The sequence below is a fragment of the Rutilus rutilus genome (genome assembly GCF_951802725.1).
Source record: "Rutilus rutilus genome assembly, chromosome: 14".
NCBI classification, from domain to species: Eukaryota; Metazoa; Chordata; class Actinopteri; order Cypriniformes; family Leuciscidae; genus Rutilus; species Rutilus rutilus.
The window spans coordinates 8,897,893-8,921,217 of NC_140219.1; the positions used below are offsets into that span (position 1 = coordinate 8,897,893).

General features: G+C 39.0%; 1 protein-coding gene across 4 annotated transcripts in view; it reads left to right on the forward strand.

Moving 5' to 3' along the window:
* The window catches only part of unc5a (unc-5 netrin receptor A), a 180,471-nt gene extending 160,038 nt beyond the window's left edge, over positions 1 to 20,433 (forward strand). For all 4 annotated transcript variants that reach the window (XM_084431226.1, XM_084431225.1, XM_084431227.1 and 1 more), the window contains 4 exons: positions 12,841 to 12,990; positions 16,064 to 16,228; positions 17,320 to 17,498; positions 20,121 to 20,433. In XM_084431226.1, the coding sequence (XP_084287352.1) occupies positions 12,841 to 12,990; positions 16,064 to 16,228; positions 17,320 to 17,498; positions 20,121 to 20,286 (660 nt within the window). In that variant the 3' untranslated portion in view covers positions 20,287 to 20,433. The remainder of the gene's footprint in view (positions 1 to 12,840; positions 12,991 to 16,063; positions 16,229 to 17,319; positions 17,499 to 20,120) is intronic.
* The last annotated feature ends 2,892 nt before the right edge of the window (positions 20,434 to 23,325 follow it).

Here is a 23,325-nt window from a genome sequence, read left to right on the forward strand (position 1 = left end):
AGGAAAAAGAGGCTACAATTTGCACGAGCTCACCAAAATTGGACAGTTGAAGACTGGAAAAATGTTGCCTGGTCTGATGAGTCTCGATTTCTGTTGAGACATTCAGATGGTAGAGTCAGAATTTGGCATAAACAGAATGAGAACATGGATCCATCATGCCTTGTTACCACTGTGCAGGCTGGTGGTGGTGGTGTAATGGTGTGGGGGATGTTTTCTTGGCACACTTTAGGCCCCTTAGTGCCAATTGGGCATCGTTTAAATGCCACGGCCTACCTGAGCATTGTTTCTGACCATGTCCATCCCTTTATGACCGCCATGTACCCATCCTCTGATGGCTACTTCCAGCAGGATAATGCACCATGTCACAAAGCTCGAATCATTTCAAATTGGTTTCTTGAACATGACAATGAGTTCACTGTACTAAAATGGCCCCCACAGTCACCAGATCTCAACCCAATTCACCTTATTCCGCCCCGCCCACTTTTACTTCTGTCCAGTACTTCCGTTGTAAACCAACTTCCGGTTTAGCGGACCCTCATTCAATTTCGAGGAGAACTGCAGAGAAGTCTCACTGATAAAATGTCACATAAGATAAGCTAATTTGTGCCAAATGTGCTATGTACGTGTGTACCAACAGCACAGCAATGCACTGTTTCTCGGGGTAATTTTTAAACGACTTTTAGGTGTTTATATGACCCGTCTGCCTGTCTGATCGCAGCCCGGCCGATGTGTAGTGTTTAGCCTACATTAGCCACAAACATCTAATGTTGTAATGGTCTCACTACAGGACACATACACATGCTATACCTTGTTTGAAAGCTATGGTCCTCTAGAATTCAGTCGCTGGATTTATTTTACAGCCATTACTTGTGTTAGAGATCAAACCATAAGAAATTGCAGCTAGCAGTTAGCTAAGCTAACGTTACCCTCTTGTTCATCTAGTTGAGGCTCTACTTTCTTTCTACACCAGTTCGTGGCTATTTTTTTCTCATCTGTTGGCTATACACTGCAAATGTATCTGGTGATTAAGCAAACAAACTGTGGTGTAATAATGTTTCAAACTTTACATGTAGTAGTGTTTGTGCACATCTTCCTAACTAAGTAATAGCTATTAGAAAGACACAGCTATTAAATAATTTGATTGTGGCATTGTTTCAAAAGCTTCAAGTGAAATGTACTTTAGTACGTTGCAGCAGTTGTTAATAACCATAGGCCAACGCATTTGGCTATAATATTATAGTCTATCTACTTATATCAAGACAGATAACAGATTGGACCAGGGCAAACAAAGCGCTAAGTAGCTAAACCAGGAAGTGAGATTACGCGGATGGCGCCACCCAGTGCTACTTCCGGAATAAGGTGAATAGAGCATCTTTGGGATGTGGTGGAACGGGAGCTTCGTGCCCTGGATGTGCATCCCACAAATCTCCATCAACTGCAAGATGCTATCCTTTCAATATGGGCCAACATTTCTAAAGAATGCTTTCAGCACCTTGTTGAATCAATGCCACGTAGAATTAAGGCAGTTCTGAAGGCGAAAGGGGGTCAAACACAGTATTAGTATGGTGTTCCTAATAATCCTTTAGGTGAGTGTGTATCTATGTATATGTGTGTGTGTGTACACAGTGAGGAAAATAAGTATTTGAACACCCTGCTATTTTGCAAGTTCTCCCACTTAGAAATCATGGAGGGGTCTGAAATTGTCATCGTAGGTGCATGTCCACTGTGAGAGACATAATCTAAAAAAAAAAATCCAGAAATCACAATGTATGATATTTTAACTATTTATTTGTATGATACAGCTGCAAATAAGTATTTGAACACCTGAGAAAATCAATGTTAATATTTGGTACAGTAGTTTGTAGTTTGGTACTTTGTTTGCAATTACAGAGGTCAAACGTTTCCTGTAGTTTTTCACCAGGTTTGCACACACTGCAGGAGGGATTTTGGCCCACTCCTCCACACAGATCTTCTCTAGATCAGTCAGGTTCCAGGGCTGTCGCTGAGAAACACGGAGTTTGAGCTCCCTCCAAAGATTCTCTATTGGGTTTAGGTCTGGAGACTGGCTAGGCCACGCCAGAACCTTGATATGCTTCTTACAGAGCCACTCCTTGGTTATCCTGGCTGTGTGCTTCGGGTCATTAGCCGCGTTTCCACTGTCGGGCCAGAAGCTCCACAGAGCTTCACTAAAACACGCCCGTAACACGCCTCTCTGGAACAACGTCACACTAACCCATCATTTCACCAACAAATGGAAGTTTTATCAGAAAACTATTCAGAAATCACTGGAAACAGTGTTGAAAACAAACACGATAAAAGCGGCCTTTTGCTAGAATTTATTTTGTTTGTTTACTTGAATTTAAAACCCAAGCATCTATGTTTTACCACAGATTTACAATATTAAGTGATACATTGATCATAATGAATTAATTGATGTCAAAATTGCACATTAGTCACTCAGAAATAAATTACTGTTAGGTCTATTTCACAAAAGAAAGAGGACACACTTACTTTTTCAGTCGCGTCTGTTTCTTTATCATATTTACATCACATTTAGAAAAAAATGATAATTTCTACAAATATATGCCACGACCTGAGGAGCTTTAGCAATCTCTCGACTCCCATACAGATATTTTCAGTCAGAGAAACAGAGGAAGCTCCCGAAAAAAAAGTTACTTTATTTTATGATAGTCCGGTTTAAAGAGACGAGACGTAGGCTATAAAATAAAAACATGACTGATAGCCTTTAAGATTGGTCTGATTTCTTCAAGCGTTCGCTATGTTTTTTTTTACTATGCGTATCTTCAAGCGTTTACTATGTTTACTATGGTAACGGTTAGCGCGCATCGGTCGCATCGGTGCACAACGGTTGCATCACAAACAGAAGGCATTCAAACATGAACGCGAGTTAAATTATTTTATTTTTAAGTCTTTAATGCTGACAGAATCATCCGGCGCTTCCGTCTCCCAACTGTAAACTCCTCCTCTGTTGGTAATCACTCCTCAAGCCCGAGCTGGCCCGCTTTGGCCCAAGGTATTCGACGGGCCAGAAATCCTGGCCGTTGGCACCGAGTAAGCCCCAATCCAGCCCCGGAAGTGCCAGTGGAAACGCGACTGGCCCTGGCACGCACTAGCACGGCCCGGCCCTGGCCCGACAGTGGAAACGCGGCTATTGTCATGTTGGAAGACCCAGCCTCGACCCATCTTCAATGCTCTAACTGAGGGAAGGAGGTTGTTCCCCAAAATCTCGCAATACATGGCCCTGGTCATCCTCTCCTTAATACAGTGCAGTCGCCCTGTCCCATGTGCAGAAAAACATCCCCAAAGCATGATGCTACCACCCCCATGCTTCACAGTAGGGATGGTGTTCTTGGGATGGTACTCATCATTCTTCTTCCTCCAAACACGTTTAGTGGAATTATGACCAAAAAGTTCTATTTTGGTCTCATCTGACCACGTGACTTTCTCCCATGACTCCTCTGGATCATCCAAATGGTCATTGGCAAACTTAAGACGGGCCTTGACACGTGCTGGTTTAAGCAGGGGAACCTTCCGTGCCATGCATGATTTCAAACCATGACGTCTTAGTGTATTACCAAACAGTAACCTTGGAAACGGTGGTCCCAGCTCTTTTCAGGTCATTGACCAGCTCCTCCCGTGAAGTTCTGGGCTGATTTCTCACCTTTCTTAGGATCATTGAGACCCCACGAGGTGAGATCTTGCATGGAGCCCCAGTCCGAGGGAGATTGACAGTCATGTTTAGCTTCTTGCATTTTCTAATGATTGCTCCAACAGTGGACCTTTTTTCACCAAGCTGCTTGGCAATTTCCCCGTAGCCCTTTCCAGCCTTGTGGAGGTGTACAATTTTGTCTCTAGTGTCTTTGGACAGCTCTTTGGTCTTGGCCATGTTAGTAGTTGGATTCTTACTGATTGTATGGGGTGGACAGGTGTCTTTATGCAGCTAACGACCTCAAACAGGTGCATCTAATTTAGGATAATAAATGGAGTGGAGGTGGACATTTTAAAGGCAGACTAACAGGTCTTTGAGGGTCAGAATTCTAGCTGATAGACATGTGTTCAAATACTTATTTGCAGCTGTATCATACAAATAAATAGTTAAAAAATCATATATTGTGATTTCTGGATTTTTTTTTTTTAGATTATGTCTCTCACAGTGGACATGCACCTACGATGACAATTTCAGACCCCTCCATGATTTCCAAGTGGGAGAACTTGCAAAATAGCAGGGTGTTCAAATACTTATTTTCCTCACTGTATATATGTGTATATATGTGTATATATATGTGTATATATGTGTATATATATATATATATATATATATATATATATATATGTGTATATATATATATATATATATATACACACACACACAGTAGTATAAAAATATACATATTTCTTTTTCTTTTCATCAGCGCATTCAATTTTCTTTCTTTTTTGCTCCCCTCCTAACAGATCAAGAATAATCAAGAGCTAATGCCAAAGCAGCCTCCCTCGAGGAGCACGTCTGAGCAGACTGTTAAGATTTCATTTGCATTCTTAATTAGCAAATGAAAAGGAGAGACACTCTGGCCATGGCCCCTGAGCTCCACTCGGCTCTCACTGTCAAAGTAAGAGGTCCCGTTCCCTGTTCTGCCCACTCCAGCCTCTGAGAGCCTGCCAGAAAGAATGACCTGCCTTACCCAAAGCTGCCCGCTGGGCCCCGCTAGGGTGGGCTGACAGGGGAAAGAGATTGCGAAAGAGATGCCAGGAATTTGCCCAGTTTGTTTAAAATGAGCTCTTAGCCATGCAGAGATGAGAAGTGCTCCAGCCTATGATGGATGTGAGCACCTCCTCTCCAATTCTCTCCGAAGGGTTCACGAGAACGCTGACTGTTCTGTCATTTTAAAGTGAAGTGTTGAAGTGGTGATTTGTTGCCCCCCCCCCCCCCCCAAAAAGCCCTTTTTATATTTTTTGTATTTCTTTATTTCACACCAGTTGCTGTTGTTTAATGATTGCAGGTGTGGATGAGGGATGTGCTTTTATCTATAGCCAGGGTGTTGTGCTGCCAATATAGATGCTTTTTCAACCCATGACCTCCTTTCTTACTAACCTTGCCTTTGATCAGGTGTGGGCTGCTCCAGGGGAACCTTCATACGTGGACAGACTCAGTCATGCAGTGCTCTCGTGTAGAGCTGCTTTCCATGAATCCACCCCATTTGCATTTTCACTCCCCTCAAATGCACAGACCGTTGTGGTAAGCCACAGTGTCCTCATAGGACAGGGAGTTTTTTACAGGGGGTTTAGCAGGGAGTCGATTGGACTGTATACTGATCTTTGTCAGTATGAAAAGAGAGATGATTTTTGTTCCTAAGGCCAGATGCAAACTCCATGCAAGTATGTGAATGCAAACGCTTCATGCTAAACCTTGTTATATCGATTTTTAAATTTAGTAAAAGTGCCTGTAGTGTGTACTGTAATTGCAGCACTACTGAACCAATTTTTTTTTTTTTTACGTTTATTTGCTTTGCTAAGTTAATTAATGTAGAACCATTTTTATGGTTTTACTCTGCTTTTAAATGTTTAATTGGCTAGATATTTTTTCTTGCATATAGTTCATTTAGTTGAATCAGTTCTTTGGCAAATCACAACAAAATTATTTCTTAAACTCCTCATACAGGAATCACTAACAACTGGAAAGTTCATGAAAAAAATCATGGGTCAAAAAGTTTGGGAACAAAAATGCAGAAAGTCTTTCTACGTCAGCAGTTTCATATGTCATTTTATTTAAAAATGTTTTAAACGAGCGTAAAATTTAGCGTAAAAAGTCTACGCCCAGTTTTCTCTTTTACATCACCTGCTTTAATTACTGAGGGGTTTTATCCGCCACATTGATGCAAGAATGCATGTAAATCAGTGTGTTTACAATCTCGCAATGCATTGGCCAAGCATTTGTGAACTCATGTAGAGTATGTTTGTGGTCTAACAGGTGCTTCACCCCCTGAGAACTACATCCATGATTCCATGATTGACTTTCCTTCAAAGATGTGAGGCTGATTTATTGTGATGGAATTATTATGCTAATCGTTGCTGATAACAGAAGAGGATTTCGGAATTAGCATAGTATTAGAAGAGTTGTTCATGACAAAGATGAATTGTGTGTGTGTGTGTGTGTGTGTGTCTTTCTCCACCATCATCTTGGGTGAATATTAATTGCATTTTGATTGCCGCTGGGCTACTACATTACTTTTGAAACACAGTAATGCGCCACCAATGAATAAGATACCGCTATTTTCGATGGTTGTCACACTTCCATTAAGCTAAGAAATTGTCGCTCTATACAAATACTTTTTCCTTTCTCTAACACTCTGTTTCTTTCCTGTTCATTCATTCTTTCTCAGCCATGAGTTTTGCTTGTGCCTAAATCAACAGCAATCTTTAATCTCCCAATTAAACCACATTAAAATAATGTTATTGTCTTTAATCACAAATATGACATTTGGGAGTCAGTGACATTTTAGCAGAGATGCGTTCAATATGTTTGTGAATATTTAATGTACAACGGTCTGTTACAGAAGTGCCTCCACTGCTGGCTTTACTGTAGCTGGACATGTCATAGCCAACCTTCCTAAAGCTCTACTACAGGACCTGTTTGAGACACTTCCTTTAATGTGGTTAGTTATTGACCTCCAACTGTAAACCTGGCTCCCTTTCATTCTTAATGTGATCTCACCATAGCACTTGACCTTTCAACAAATCACGATTGGCAGTGTATGCAACCACTGCAGAAAGAGCAGAAAGATCCAGATTATAGCATCAACATGTTCCGAAGCAAGTTTGAAGCACCAGCAGAGGAACGTTTTGGGTTCACTGGTTTATCAGGCTTGTCACCAGACAGTGGATTGTAAAATATCCTCTCGTTTCAGAGATGGATGAGCGATGACCTTTGGTGCCTCTTTCCAAATGATGTTCACATTTAATCAAGAGCTGTGTGATATTCTCTTGTCCCTCCAGACCTTCCAGACAAGTAGCCAAATGTCTGAGGAGCCACGTCTGGTGTTTTCTATCTGCTGACTGGGCTAGAAACAAATAGAGAGAGAGGGGAGGGCGAGCGTTCTCATCTTTGACCTTTCGTCTAACGTCTGAGCATAATTTGCGCATATGGACTTGCGTTCATGCTACAGGGGAGAAACCAAAATGGTGCACGGCTTTGATCACTGACGTAACATTTAACAAGACATTTCACTTGACAATGCGAGAGGAGACGACGAAAGAAAGCCTCTGTTACACTTACTGTTGCTCTAATTTATTGTCAAATTTGTTTCTCTGGCATGCTTGTTTGGAAAGCAGCTCGCATTTTTAGTTTTTAATCAGAGAGAGGAGGCAAGGGGGGAAATGTTTGAGGTGTTGGGTGGGAGAGAGAGCGAGAGAAAAAGAGAAAAATAGCCTCGTCACCAGCTGGAGAAAACTCACAGACATATGTCTGGATGATTTACATCTGTGAAATGTTTGCCTCCATCATTCAGATCTCTGTTCTGACTTTTCTGACTTACTCATCAGCTCAGAAAGTGCAAGGTCTGTTTTCTCACAGCTGAGAAGTCGTGGAAGATACCAGGCGGAAATTAGTCAATGTCAGTCACTCTGTTAAGCTATCATATCTTTATGCTCCGCGAGACAGTTGAGATTAAGTTGTTAAAGACTGAAAGAAATCTTCTATTACAACGGATCTATACTGTCATTAAAATCAAAGCCTTTTTATTTAGTTCACTGATTTAAGATGTTGCGTAACAAACTTGTCTCAGTGGTTGTTAATTTATGGCGTGCTCATTTTAATTTTATATGGTATGATGGGTTATTTCTTGTATCCTATTACTGGCAAGCCAATGGAGACAAAATGGATAGACCACACTCTGCATTCACGTTTAGTATCTTTTTATTTTAATAGCTCTGTGGTAGATTTACTTGAAGGAATTTATTAGTGTGCAAGGGAAGCATCATTATTACTTTTGCTCGACCCATATCAGCAACGACCCATACAAACCTGTAAATGGTAAACTCGGATATATAACCGCACATTCACCTTTGCAACCACACAAATCACCATAGCAAAAACTTTGCAACATTCTAGCAAAAAACCAGAACAGTATAGCAACAGCAAATCATCCTAGCAACCATAGAGCGACGTCTATCTATCTAGGGCAACTATCCAAAGCACACTAGCAAAAAATAAAATACAAATTGAACTTTTGACCACTATGGTTCAATCTTCTGAGAGTTGCATTAAGTGATTTATCTTAATGGAAGTTTGGGTTACCGTGAACTTTGTAAACACATTGCCCTTTTGCCTGAATTGCTTTTAAATGTTCTGTTTGTGTGTGTTTGGCAGAGGAGCGTTTGTAGCATGTGAGTTGTGGCTGAGCATCTAACCTCCTTCTGTCAAAGACGGCGAGGGGAGATAAACTATATAAGAGTCTCTTGTATTCCCAAATGGAGTGCAGCACTAGTCCGTCAGAGCCCGGCTCAGCACACCACAGGAGCTGTCCAGGCCTGCGAGGATGAAGGGTTTGTGGGCTCGTGAGGACTGTGGCCATGCTTCCCGTAATCCTGTTATCTGTCTCTCTAAAGCTTACCACTCTTCTGACCCGAAGACACCAGTGTTAAGCTGCCTCTGTCTCCTCTCCATTCCTTTTTTTGTATTATATCGCTCCCTCACGCTCTTTTTCACCCTCTCTTGCTCCGGCTCTCGGTTTTCTAGTAAGTAAGAAAAAGTCAGAGGGTGGTCTTCGTCCTACTTTTTCTAAAGTCTAATATCTAAAGACACTGTCAAAAAAATAGAGAGTCTTTTTATTCTGGAGTATTTTATATGGCTAAGTCATCACTATCTTGTCTTCATCCATGATAACTTCACTTTGTCTCCCCAATGTATACACTTTAAACGTCTCCTTACTAAAATCCACTATGGTGAGCAGTTTCTGCTAAAAAGGAATGTCCTGCACTTATTTATTTGTTTGTTTGTTTGTTTGTATTTATTTTATTTACTTTATTTTATTGAAGGGGAACTCGTGGCATTTCTGGCTATCTTGGTGCCCGAGGCATGAAAAAAAAATCCATTTAGTCAATTTAGTATCAACAAAACAATTTAGTAGTTATTTTTGTTTCTTTGGCCATTCTGATTGTTCATTTGTTTAATTTGTTTGTTTAAAAATAAATACATTATACATTATATATAATATATACATATATATATAATAATAATAATAATAATATTAATATTAATATTATTATTATTATTATTATTATTATTATTACCTCTTATTTTAATTACTTTTTTGTTACCACTTTTTTACTTTAGTACAAATACAGGATCTATGGTGTAAGAAATTGTAGTCTGCCTCGACCCAGATTCCACTCCTAAATATTTTTTAGAATGAGCTCATCCCCAAAATGGCTTAATTATCATAGAGATTAAGGCAGTCAAGTTATATTGTTTCTTGACCATTTGGGTTGATCACATCCTGAGCAAATGGTAGTCAATTGTAGAATGGGACTGGGTGTGGGACACATAGAACCTTCTCAGACAATGGGGTATAGTGATGGGTCGTTCGCGAATGAGCCGGATCTAAGAGCCGGCTCTTGTAGGTGAACGACGGGAGCCGTCTCGCATATCTGAAGAGCCGACTCTATTTGAAAAAATATAGCCTATAGAAATTAAATCATTATGTAGGCTAATAATATAATAATAATAATAATAATAATGAATGATTTTAATTGTATTTAAAATAATTGACTAATTCAAAAACCAACAAAAACATAATTATATAGGCCTAAAGGCGCACACACATTTGTTTCGACTGTCTGATCAGCCTCACATTCTGTTCCTGTCAATCATACACGCGATGTTGTCAACCAATTAAACTGCATGAGGGAGGGCCGAGATAACTCTCACACACACACACACACTAGAGATGCGGATAAACCGCGGATCGGGCGGATGACGTGACAAAATAATTATATTTTAATTAAATTCGGGCGGTTAGCGGTTGAACCAGTCAAATGAAAAAAGTTTGCCACTAAGCAAACCTGCAAACTATGAGCCCAGCTGTCAGTACTATTGGAGGAGGCCTAAACGTCTCTTAGATGAGACTGCCTGGGTTATTTTGTTTTTTTGTTTCGATATTAGTTATATTTTAAAACAGCCAGTCGTAGCCTACCACTCATGGAATAGGCATTTAAAAGAGAGACAGATAATGGTCTGATATGACTCAGAAATGACATCGGGCAATGGCAGCGCAAGATGTTCAGAAGAACGCAAGAGCTAAACTTCTACAAGCTCAATAACATCCACATAAAAAATAAAAAAAGAAGGTAAGAAAAATAGTCAGTCATAAGTTTGCCCATTAATTAGATGTGCAAGGCAAGCAGACATGTTTTTGGGTTGTTATGGACAATTAAAAATGTGAATATTCACGTTGCACAGTTGTGTGGTGGACTTTCAGCGAGTTAAAACATATATTTTTTAAAGAGCCGTTTGTGAGTCAAAAAGAGCCGGCTCTTTTCAGTGAGCTGAGTCAAACGAGCCGGCTCACGAAAAAGAGCCGGAATGCCCATCACTCACAACTTCATTAACACACAAGACCACAGCTGTTACAACAAGGGCAACTTAATTTACATTAAGTGTTGTAAACTGTAACAGGATAAAAGGTTTAAGATTTGGATGTTCTGGGTTCATTCTGACGCCGGTGAACCCAAGGTGCTTCGTGTACCTTGCCACTGCTATGCTGTAATAAACTGCATTTTTGAGATCTTCGACGTCCACATCATTTTTTTCTTACAATGGTGTATTGTTTCTAAGGTACGTTTTATTTTTATTTTTTATTAGGGTCTGCTTAACTTCTGTGCGGTCTATGCAGTCAAGTGCTTTTTGCAATGAAGGAAAGAATTGTTTGATTGTTTTAATGAAATTCTGTGACAATTTATTAACAAGACAATGGGGTGTAAACAAGGCCAGTATTCCCTCAGCCTGAGACATATGTTGAAAGCAAACACACAAATGGCAAGCTCAGTTCTTGGCTGGGATGCAGCGGCGGCGGGCCAAGACTGACATGTTTCTGCTCATCATTTTGAGCTGGCCTTGTTAATATACGTAGGGTGGACACAGGCTGGACTGTGTCTGCATTGGTATGCATGCTCTTAGTTCTTCATAATGGGATAATTGGCAAGCTCTTCGGTGTCTCCCAGTACTAGGCAGCTAGATGTGCTGATAGGTCAGAATCAGGATCAAAGTCTGCAAGTGCCAATTTGCAATGCTAATTTCTGCCCATAGAGTGATTGTGTTTAAGACAAGAACATAAAATTAGATGCTTGTAGTCTAAATAAAGTGTCTTTTGTCGTGAAGGAGAGATTATATTCCTCTTCAGATTCTAGTGCACTTAGGGCCATTGACTGACGTACGACCTAATGGAATGAGATAAACACTGACCTCTAATCTTTTGGGTTAAAATTCACCTCTGTGGCTGGGCCGCTTAACCATGAAAGACGACAACGTCTCTATCTTTACTGTGCTTATAGAGAGAGACTGGCTTAACTTTCTGGCTCTTATAATAAAAATGGTTTAAACTACTTTCATTGTCTCCCATGAAAGCACTTGTTGTCTGTAAAAAGATAAAATGGTGTTTTGCACTGGGACAGGAGATAAAGCTTGTGTCTAGAATTTTTAGTTTTAGCTTTTTTGTAATAACTTTTTGTAAGATACCTTGTTCTGGACAAATTCTAAGGCAGACATAATGCATCGTGACAAGCTCAACAACGTGAGGGAAATTTGAATAGATACGATAGATAGATTAGATAGATAGATAGATAGATAGATAGATAGATAGATAGATAGATAGATAGATAGATAGATAGACTTTTGAAACTGTAGTTAAGCAGATAATGTACAGCAAGTATTGCAAATGAATAATTAACAGGTTCTATACCATTTTAATTGAAACTGGGCCTGCCGATACTTGGTAAAGAGTGCAGAAAATTGAATCGTTCATGTGCAGATAAAAATCACTGAGATTCTCCATCTTAATTAAAAGCGCTCTCAAACACAATTCATGTGCATCCACAATCACACAGAAAAGAATCAAACATATGGTAATTACCGCACCCCCCATCTCTCTCCTTCATTTGTTGTCTGTTCGTTCAAGTACCTTTCTTTTATAGGCACCGCAGCTCGGTCCTCAGGAACGCTTCACCTGTTTCGTGTTCCTTTTAGTCCTTACATTTGTGCTGTTGTTTTGTTAGCAAGTTTGAGTGTTATGAAAGATTGCTATCCTGATTGGGAAGGTCTGCCAGTCCTCTAACCTCGGCATCCAATTCATCATATTGTTTGAGCTTTAGTTCCTCTGTGCGAGCAGAGGTCTTTGATGGGAGTCTTTCGGCTTTCAGAGACCTCTGCTCTGCGCACTGCTTTAGCATGAGAGATGTGCCCTGAAAAAGAATTGATAGATCAGCCAGGATGTGCGCGGATATTATTACCTAATTCCAGATGGCTGTTCTGATGGCAACAAATGGCCTTGCCGTACCAACCCCACTGAGACGAAAACATTAGACGCGCGGGTACAAATTTCTCCTGGCACAGCCGCAGAAATGAAATTAAGCGAATCTTTGATGCACGAACAATGAGCGCTTGACGAATAGCTCAGCCCAGACCTTCATTACTGCAGCACCCTTGGATTTGTAGTGCATTTGCCAGAGTTGCCTTGACCTTGGCGTGACATTAAAGGAGCGTAGGGGGAAAGTAACGGGGTTATGAGGGCCGTAGCCTGACCGACTGTGCTGTGCCGTGTTGCTCCACAGGAGGTGATGCAGATGGAAAGACAGCTGGGAGGTCGACTGATTGACGAGCCTCACGTCCTGCTCTTCAAAGACAGCTACCACAACCTCCGCCTCTCAATTCACGACATGCCACAGGCGCACTGGAGGAGCAAACTACTCGCCGGCTATCAGGTGGGTTTCTGTACAACACCTTCTCTTGCAGCAGCAGCGCTTCTTGAAATACAGGGATTGAAAAATGTGTGATCAATTACTCACTCAAAGACTTTGGTTAATTTTCAAAATACAAATAAAGATATTTTTAATGAAACCTGATTGGTTTCTGTCTGTCCATTTGAAAGTCCAGGTAATTAAAACATAGAACTAAAAAGGTCCTGTTTACACCTGGTATTACGATGCGTTTTGGTCGATCGGATCACAAGTGGGCGACGCTAAATACAGGTGTAAACGGGGTCTAAAACCTTTTGAGGTTACTCTACAAGACGCCTACTCTCGCCAGACGGGATTTAAACTGTCGGCTGAAGACCCAAATTTGAAGACGAAAAACGTACCAAGCACAATGTTCTCTCGCCATTCCTGATTTCTACCACACACTCACGCCGCATGGCGAAAGCTGCTGCTCTGTATGTTTTTCCTACGTCTTTTGAAGATCTTATGGGTTTTGAATGACATGAGGGTGAGTAAATGATGACAGAATGTTCATTTTTGAGAAAACTCTCCTTTAAATGGTGTTTTATGGGGAAAGTGTATTTATTGCTATCGCTCCTATACTTGGGGTTAGTGGTTTTTCAAAACCCATAACCTCAAATATTAAATGTATTAATTAAACATTAAATATATTTAAAAGAAAATGCCTTGAACACAATAAATAGGCAAATGAATTGCATACATATTTAAGAATCAATCATTCCTAGTCCTAGCAACCTGTTAACATCCATGCAGAACACTTAAGACACCACGTAGCAACCACCGAAATTATTCTGCCTCTCCTGCTTTGTGCAGTTTTCCCTCTATTTTTATCTGTTTGCATCTGTAACATGTACTGCAAATGTTATGTTTGTTTTTTTGTTCTCTGTTGTCAAAGTCTTTTCAAACTTAATTGAGTGAGTTAGAGTTAGCTAGCCAAGTTATTTTTCTTGGGGGCGAATTTTAAGGGCTTGTGTGCTCTGTGGCCGCTTTGAGCTTTCTAACAGGGTGTGTGATCTGGTATGTCCTTCGGATTGCTGTAATTGGAAATTTCTTTGGTTTCGCCTCATTAGAGTATTTCTGAACGTGCGGGGATGCTAAAGAAGCCCATTATAGGGTGAATTGGCGAGCAGGGACCCTAGAACGTCTGCTCTTAATAACATGCACGGCCTTGGCTTCGAGTTAACGGCTTCCTGGGTAAAGAAGGATTGAGAGCAGTGCAGTTTTCTCATATGTCTTCCTCAACACTCTGCCCATCTCAGGACTCTCTCCCAGTGGAGGAAATTAAATATAGACCAATATGTAAATTCTCAAGGCTGCAACACCTGATTTTTCTTGTGTTTCCCCTCCTGGATCCATGCATGGGCCTCGGAGGAGCGTCTCTGGATTTTGGAGGAATCTTGGCGTAAAAAGCTCCTCCGAGGATTTAAAGATGCCAGCTAACAGTGGTACAGCACAAATGTGCATAGAGGAAACATTTTCTCACCTGAGCATCCCCTATTTTTTATTTAAGTGTTTTGCTTGGCTTGGTTTCCCCACAGACTTTTCAGTCTGTATAACAGCTCCCCCATTAGAGTAAACTGAGGTACTGCATATTCTCTGATAACACAGGCTTTTATTGATTTGCTGTTTGATTGGTTCATGATTGATGTGCAGTCTTAAATAGCATGTGCTTATCTTTGTTTTTGTGTCGCTCTGCACAATTAATAAGACAATATGAGACGAGCATATTATAAAGCTAAATATTTAGTTAAATCAGACTGACGCTCTGAACGTGTTTTGTTCGACAGGCAATGTATTGTTTTAATACATGTTCTTATTTTATTTGACTGTGGATATGCAGGCATATCTGTTCTAGCTACTGAATTGTGCTCGTTCATAAATTAAATCCAAATCCCCTGTTGTGAACAATTCACTTTTAAGGACGTTGTCAGAGACAAAGAAACAATTTTTTCTGCTTTGTTTGAAAATGTCGACTACAATAGACTTAGAAAAGCTTTCATAGACTTGCACCGGCAGCCACTGCATCATAAATCACCAGGTGTTTTTTTCTTTTGTCTGTGTCTTTGACTGACCGTCAAATTCAGCTGGATCTATTGTTTGCGAGTGCAGAACTTTTAACGCAACGGAAGCTGTGTATTATCTACCGAGTGACAGAATTGTTCTTGTAAGTTTATATCAGATGCAAAGTTTGCCAAAGGCTGCCAAAATCAGGCAACTTTTGCATACTTCTTGTGTTGCGAAAATCTAATAGTATCTTATCATATCTTAAAAAATGTTTTAATACAAGCAGAGATGATATAAAATTGACATAACGTATATATATATACACACACACACACACATAATATGTGTGTTATATAAAAAAATAAAAAAATAAATATATAGTATATACGTTGTATAAATAAAATATACACTATATATATATATTTTTTTGTGCTATTTATGTATATGTGTGTGTGTGTGTGTGTGTGTGTGAGTGTGAAACAACAGAAATTCCCAGGCACTTGCGTGGTTAGGCATAAAAATCCTTTAATATACTGTGCTAAAACATTCAAAGTGTTGGTCAACGCGTTTCGGCTTGACACAGCAACGATGCACACGCATGCAAATTTTAATGGTTTGGCCTAGTTTATTAAAGGCTTTTCATGCCTAACCATGTGAGTGCCTTGGAATATTTGTTGTTTCATCTGATATTTACCTCTCATGTATTCAATGAGCACTAGAGAGAGAGAGAGATGGAGAGATGGATGGAGAGATGGATGGAGAGATGGATGGAGAGATGGATGGAGAGATGGATGGAGAGATGGATGGAGAGATGGATGGAGAGATGGATGGAGAGATGGATGGAGAGATGGATGGAGAGATGGATAGAGAGAGAGAGAGAGTACACTAAAACATTTTTAAACATAACTTGAGCTAAATAATCCAAATTGATGATACCATTATTGTTAGATTTTAATGCTTTTTTAAATTATTTTGACAGTTTTGACGATACTGAGAGTAGATTTCAGAACTGATACATTATTATGAACAAATGATTGTTTTATTTTTCCTTTAGGAGATCCCATTCTACCACATCTGGAGCGGGTCTCAGCGGACCCTGCACTGCACCTTCACACTGGAGAGACAGAGCCTGAGCACCTGTGATCTCAGCTGCACGCTGTGTGTGTGGCAGGTCGAAGGAGAGGGGCAGAGCTTCACACTGGACTTCAACATCTCAAAGGTGACTGATACCAGTACAGACTGTAGTATTACCACACTATAAAGCTGCTATATGAGATGTATTGTGATATATATATATATATATATATATATATATATATATATTATTATTATTATTTTTTTTTTATTATGCGCACACCAACAATTATTTTTAATCATTCTCCAAAAGCTAGCTCAACTACCGTAGTGGCCAAAAGTGAATTCCGGCCTCGAAACATCATCCTTTATACAAATAGTATAAAAAATTTGTTCAAGATATTTGTTACATTTTGTTAGCATATTGTATAGCTGTGCTTGGAGTCCTTTTTTTAATAATGCAATGAAACAGGCCACATTATGTGGACATCATTTTTGGCCAGGCTGTCAAACACAGAAATGCCAATATGAGAGAACAAATGAAATATTAATAACTATGTCGTACTTTTGTCAGATAAATACCCAAGTTTAATGTTTTGTTATTCCCTCATATTTAAAAACAAATATATATATATATTTTCATAAAGTTTTGATGGTTTATTCAAACTTTTGGCCACCACTGTAGATTGGATTTGAATTGAATATAAATTAAATAAACTGTACTGTGGTCTGCACATGCCTAAGATTATTGAATTCTAATTAGAATGTGGAATATAATGTGAACTGAATTGAACTGAGCAACACTTTATTTTGATTCATATTCTGTTACCTATAAGTAATGTTGCACCTACATGTCAACTAACTCTCAAAAGAGTATTCGTAGACTGTCTGCTTAATATCTGATAACACTTTATTTTGATGCTCCGCAACAGACATTCTACTGACTATGAGTAACTTTGCAAGTACATGTCAACCTATTCTGCTTTCCCAAACCCTAACATTCTGCTAATACTCAACTAATACTCAAATGAAAGTCAGCTGACATGTAGGTGCAACCTAACCTTTAGTCAACAAAATGTATAAAGAGGAACATCAAAATAAAGTGTAATCTACACGCATGCATATTTTAACCATTTCTCAAACCTTTAAGTTCAATTAAACGATTCTCCTGCAAAAGACCATAGATCTTCAGATAAAAATGAGTAACACATGAGGTTGAACTGTTCTTGACTCCAGGACATCAGACCACTGGACTCTGATTTCCTGTTAATGGACAACTGCACCCCTGCCCTGGCTGGTCCGAGCGCATTCCAGATCCCTTATCTCATCCGACAGAAGATCTGCAGCAGTCTGGACACCCCCTGTCCCAACGGAGCAGACTGGAGACTACTGGCCCAGAGACTGAAGCTTGACAGGTACATCTAGGATCTCTTAGCATCTCTGAGATAGGGGATGGATCCTGTTTAAGGCGAGACACGGCAGGCAAAAACATCGTTTTTTTTTTACTGGTCAATTTTGAGATTTTTGGATATTTGTCTTCAATAACATGTCTTCTTTCAGACTTGTGTTGAAAAAAAGTCTGAAATACACATTTAGGTCTTTATTTGATTACACTTTGTCTGTTTGCGTCTGTAGATTTCTCATAAATTCAACAAAAGTTGGCGTTCTTAATCAACGTGCTGCTCCGCGATCGCTGCCGTCAGCCTGTCATCACATGCACCGTTAGGAAGCACTCTCTCTCCTGTACAATCCTGTCGGATCCAAATATGGTCATTTCCTTTTTATCAGCAACCAATCGTGAAAGTAAAAGGGCTGAATGCGCAATCTCATTGGCTGATGAAAAATCTTTAAAGCCCGTTTTCTCAAAATGACTTTCCTCTCGTACTCCAAGTCCGAAATCTCCACTTCAGTAGCACCTATATACACCAAACTTTCCAGACTTGTACCTAGTTATATTATGAAGACATTTACAGAGGGATTTGTAAATATATTATTCCTAGCCTGATTTATATAACATTTTATTCCAAAAAACATGGCGAAAATAATTTGTTTAAGGCTATTGACAGTATTTTCTGATTTACAGGATAACAAAAGTAGATATCCATAAATCCCTCTGGTTTTTTTTTTCCCATCTAATATGTGAACACAATAAAAAAAGAATTTTTAACCTGGCTTTATCCAATACTCAGATATCGTTTTTTAAAATATATGCAAATTTGTGCATATTTGATTAGATATTGCCTGATTTGCATATTTAAACATTAAATTACAGAAAACTTGTAATACATTTTTTTCTCATCTTAATGTAGGTAATCAACTGGGAAAGATTCATGGTGATATCTGCAAGTTAAAAAATTTACCCTATTCACCTGTAGTGTCTCGCCTTAACAAAATCTGAGGATTATGGTCATGGAAATGTTATCGAAATATTACGATATAGCAGATTGTCTCGGTGTGGTTCTTTACTTGCATGTAAAACACAGACTTCTACAGGAAATTGCAAGGCAGTGATTTAATTACTGTCCCATTGAACTTCCTCCAGGTAATGGAACATAATGGGCAGACTTCATTTGTCCAATAATGTTTACTTGCTCCAATTAATTACAATTTGAAGTGTTGTGGTGTGTGTTTAATTAGCACTCTAGCCCAACACGATCAATTTTCATTTACTTAGTTAAGGGAAAGCACAGAATCCTACTAATAAGTAGAAAAGCACTACTAGAGAATATACTACCCCCCCCCCCCCCCCCCCCCCCCCGACTGTAAACCTTTTCTCGCTGAGAACAGAGCGCATACAGAAAACAACACTTAAAGCCCCAGGCATTTGAGGTCCAGAAAAAGGCTGTTAGATCGAACAACCCACTTCAGCTTCCTTCGGGAGATGCATCTCGCAACATCTAATACGCTGCAAAAAGGGGTTGCTTTGTTCTTATTGATTAGCTTTGATCCGAAAGGTTCAGCCTGGTCAATGGAAAAGGTCACATGCAACCTGGGTTTTACCCTTTTAGAGGACTGAGACCCACAGAAGATAATTCATCAAATGAAAATGCAGGCCTGCTCTAGCTCAGGAGTTAACAAAGCATGTGTTCTGATGAACTGAGCATTCGCTCATTGGTTTAGTATATTGGAATGGAGATGAGGAGGAAAACATTGTTTTGTATTCCTCTGTGGAGTAACTATGTCCAGCTAATGTGTCTCCCTGGACCAGTGCACATAGATTTTCTACTCTCGCTTGGAGAATGGAGTGACGGTGAGGTTGATACATTAGTTTACAATGTAAGAAAAGTTTTTTTATGTTATTTCAGGGAATAATAACTTATGACTCCCCGTCAATCCTGATTAGCTTTTTACAATGGAACATCTGGTTCCATCTGGTTATAAAGGAAAAACAGAAGGTTTTCTATTATTAACAGTGGTTTTCATTGGTGTTTAATTTGGATATTCTGTTTAGTACAACAAAATGCTATCCTGCTTACAGTTGTACTTTACAATTTAAATAATATTAATATTTATTTATTTATTTTGGTCCATTGCAAGAGAGTTTTTTTTTTTTTTTTTTTTATGCATGAACTAACATGCATTAACAATGAGAAATACATTTGTTATAGTGTTTATTAATCTTTGTTAAAATTAGTTAATAAAAATACAACTGTTCGACATGTCTGAAGTCTATAGAATAATATTAACAGATACATTTGAATTTAATAATGTATTATTAAATGTTGCAATTAACACTAACCAATATTAATGAATTTTCATTGTTAGTTCATGTAATGGAACCTTATTGTGAAGTGTTACCTTTTCCCCCAATTATTGTTTGGTCTCAAAGAAAAAAGTTCAACAAATGTTTCAATTAAAATGTATAAAGGAAAATTAAATGTAAGACTTAAGATAAAAGTGTCTCTAGATAGACTCTATATCAATATAATAATCTTAACAAAGAATATAAAAATAATAACATGCAACACCTATCGCTCTGTCTGTCCACACCGCAGTGAGATTCTGACCATTTCCTTTCCTCTGTTTTCCCTCCCCAGGCACATGAGTTTCTTCGCGTCCAAAGCGAGCCCCACATCAGTGATTCTGGACTTATGGGAGACCCAGCACTTCCACAGCGGAAATCTCAATCAGCTCGCCGCTGTGATGGCTGAGATTGGCAAGCAGGAGGCCATGATATTCCTGGTGTCAGACGGGGAGTGCTGACACATTAAAACTGGAGCAGAGCAGCCGTCTCTGAGTGACGGGGTGGGGGGAAGGACGCAACCCTCTGCCCGCCCCACCAGAGATGAGAAACAAATCAAAGAACAGGGTTTACCCAACTATATGAGGCCACTTCCCCAGTGAATAGGGAATAAAATGAAAAAAATAAAATGAAAAAAAACCAAGACCAGGCTCTGGAGGAACCTGGCAGGGCTTTTTAGATGTACTGTGACTGAGACAAATGCCCCTTTCTCAGAACAAAAATCCATTTGTTTTGAAAATAATGGTGTATAGAAACTCCCAGATTCTATGATTCTGGTCCTGCCCTCAACCACTGACCAATATGTACTTTCTAACCACATTTGTGTTAGGCACATTGATATATTAATATCAGACTGGGAACTAAAACGAATAGTTTTGAAAGAAATCAAGTGGCAAATATTGGCAAGGTGAATATTTCGCAGACTAATTCAGATTTGTGTCATGCATTTTGTAAATGTGTACCATTTAGCAATATGCAAACACACATATCGAAGACAATTTCCTTTGGCCGACTCGTTTCTTACCTCACGAAGCATTTAAAAAATTTTGAGCGTTTGCTAAATTTCAGGTCAAAAACATTAACGAAGCGAAACGTTTTTGGTAAGAGCCATCACTTGTTCCTCTGCCCGTGTGCACTTAACATGTCTGTTCGACTTCATGAAGCCATAAAGTCCAAAATTCACCTCAATGAAACGACGTATGTTCCGATCCGGGTGGATAATCCGTAAATAAGCACAGGATTCTGTGGATGTTTAGCTGCTGAAGAAAAGACATCTGGGATTGGGTGATCAGGGACCTCAAACGTTCATAACTTCACGTTCGTTGTTGTTTTCAACAGACTTTTGAGATCAGATCTTCTGAGAAGCATTTTTCGTGTCAATGAAACCCCTTCAAGTCTAGAATGATGAAATCGTTTGAATTTATATTCTTCGTTTATAAAGGAGGAAGAACAAAAGTTTTCTTCTTTTATAAACAGAAAATGCAATACTACCAAATGTTTCATTGCCACTCTCCTTCATATTTAATGAGTCAATGTTTCTCTGAAAGCCATTTTGGCTTCAGGGCAAATTCTTATTCGTAGGAGAAAGAATATTTTCATCAACCCTTAAAAAGCAAATGTTCCATCCAAGAAAACTTCATCGACGCTCAGCAGCTTTCGTGTTTTTCTAAATTCCTGTCAGCCCCGCGTTTGGCGCCATGAATGTGCATTACACAGTTTGAAGATTGTCCGATTCTTATTCTTTTTTTGAATGTGAGAGTATTTCATTCCAAATGAAGGAGGATTTGTGAGTAACTGTGGATCACAAATTGTCCGCTTTCATCTTGAGCAGTAATGACGGCCACGTCTGAAGAGATGATTGGAGGAGCCCGGCACATTCTCTCCACAGCAAGGCCTGTTTCACTCAGCTAACAGAGAACTCCAGTTAAATGCCATATTGTGCACATTATGGGTTTTTGTTTCATGGTTTTTCTACCTTATGTTTCCCTTGGTGGTTTTCGTAAATCAATTAACCAGTCAGCTATTTCTCTCTCTTTTTTTTTTTTTTTTTTATCTATGAAAGTCTTGTAGATAAGTAGCCTACTTTTCATATGACGCAACCAAAGTGTATGAGCCATCTGGAGCATTTCTTTCATATCTATGCCGATTGTGTTTTTTTTGTTTTTCGAGTACAAGTAACATTCCTATATTCAACACTCTTATCTATTTTTCTTTCAAGATCTCATGCTAACTTTTCATTTTGAGCATTTCACTGGTAAAACGATTTAAATATGTAATACAGCACTTTGTAAAGTAATTGTAAATGATATTTTAATAACAAGCCAAAAAAGACAAGACAACTGACGTAACATTTGTCAAAGTATAACCTGTGAAGTGTTTGCCTACTGTTCATTGGTTATAGCACTGAGTTCATTCTTTCTGCAGTGTTTGAGGTTTAGACTGTTTCCGCCATTAGTTTGTTCACCGCCGCTTTGTTTCGTCCTGAGGCTGTTGGTTTATGGGTAATCAGTTCTTAGATTCCTACGAAATCTCAACTCTACGTCATGAGAAATAAATTTAGACAAGGATTTGGTGTAAAAATGGTCAGATTCCTAACACTCAGGTTTACAAACAGTTCAGTTGAAACGGACACGTTGCGCATTTCTAAACGTTCTTTACAGAGCGCGCAACAAAATGAGTTTCTCATTGATGTCGATACTTCTCACTGACATGAAAATCATTCCAGCAGTCTTTCGTTCTGAGCTCACAAAGCAGAAGTCAGCAACCAACACTGAATAAAGCAGATGCCATGATATTCACTAAAAGAACCACCGATCTCTTTTCATGACTGTACATTTTGTCAGCCTCATTCATGGCTTTTTCTGTGTAAATGAATGTGTGAGTGTGCTATTTCTTTCCACTGAGTTTCTTTTTGAACTGAGAAACGTAGAATTGTGTACTTGTGAATGTTCAATTCGATTTCTTAATTCAATGTTCCTTGCCTTTCTGCAAGTCAGAATGCTGTATTTATTACATGCCACAGCGCTTATGCAATTGTACAATTCTTTTCTATTATTATTATTATTATTCTTTTTTTTTTTTCTTTTTTTTTTTGGTAAAGTTACTTTTCATTTTTCTTGTCGATGTAAATTGTCGTCGATGATTTTGTGGTAATAGGAAGCCCTCTTCTGCAGAAGGTTTCCTGTACTTTTTGGACAATGATATGGATTTGTGGGTAGAATTTTGGAAATTCGTTTCTAAGTGCTTTCAAGTATTTACTTGGCCTTATGTATATATATCTCTCTATGAAATTTCAGAAAAGGTATGTATAGTAATTGAACCTAAAATGGATGTAAATAAATTATATATTGTTAAAAGTGGAGTCGATTGATTTATGCTAGGCCCTCTCGCTTCAGTTTAACACTTACAGAAGGATTCAATCCGTAGCCTTCAGAATTCAAATGCATGCAGAAAACCCAATGACACTGCCATTCATATGAGTAAGTCAGCACACCGCAACA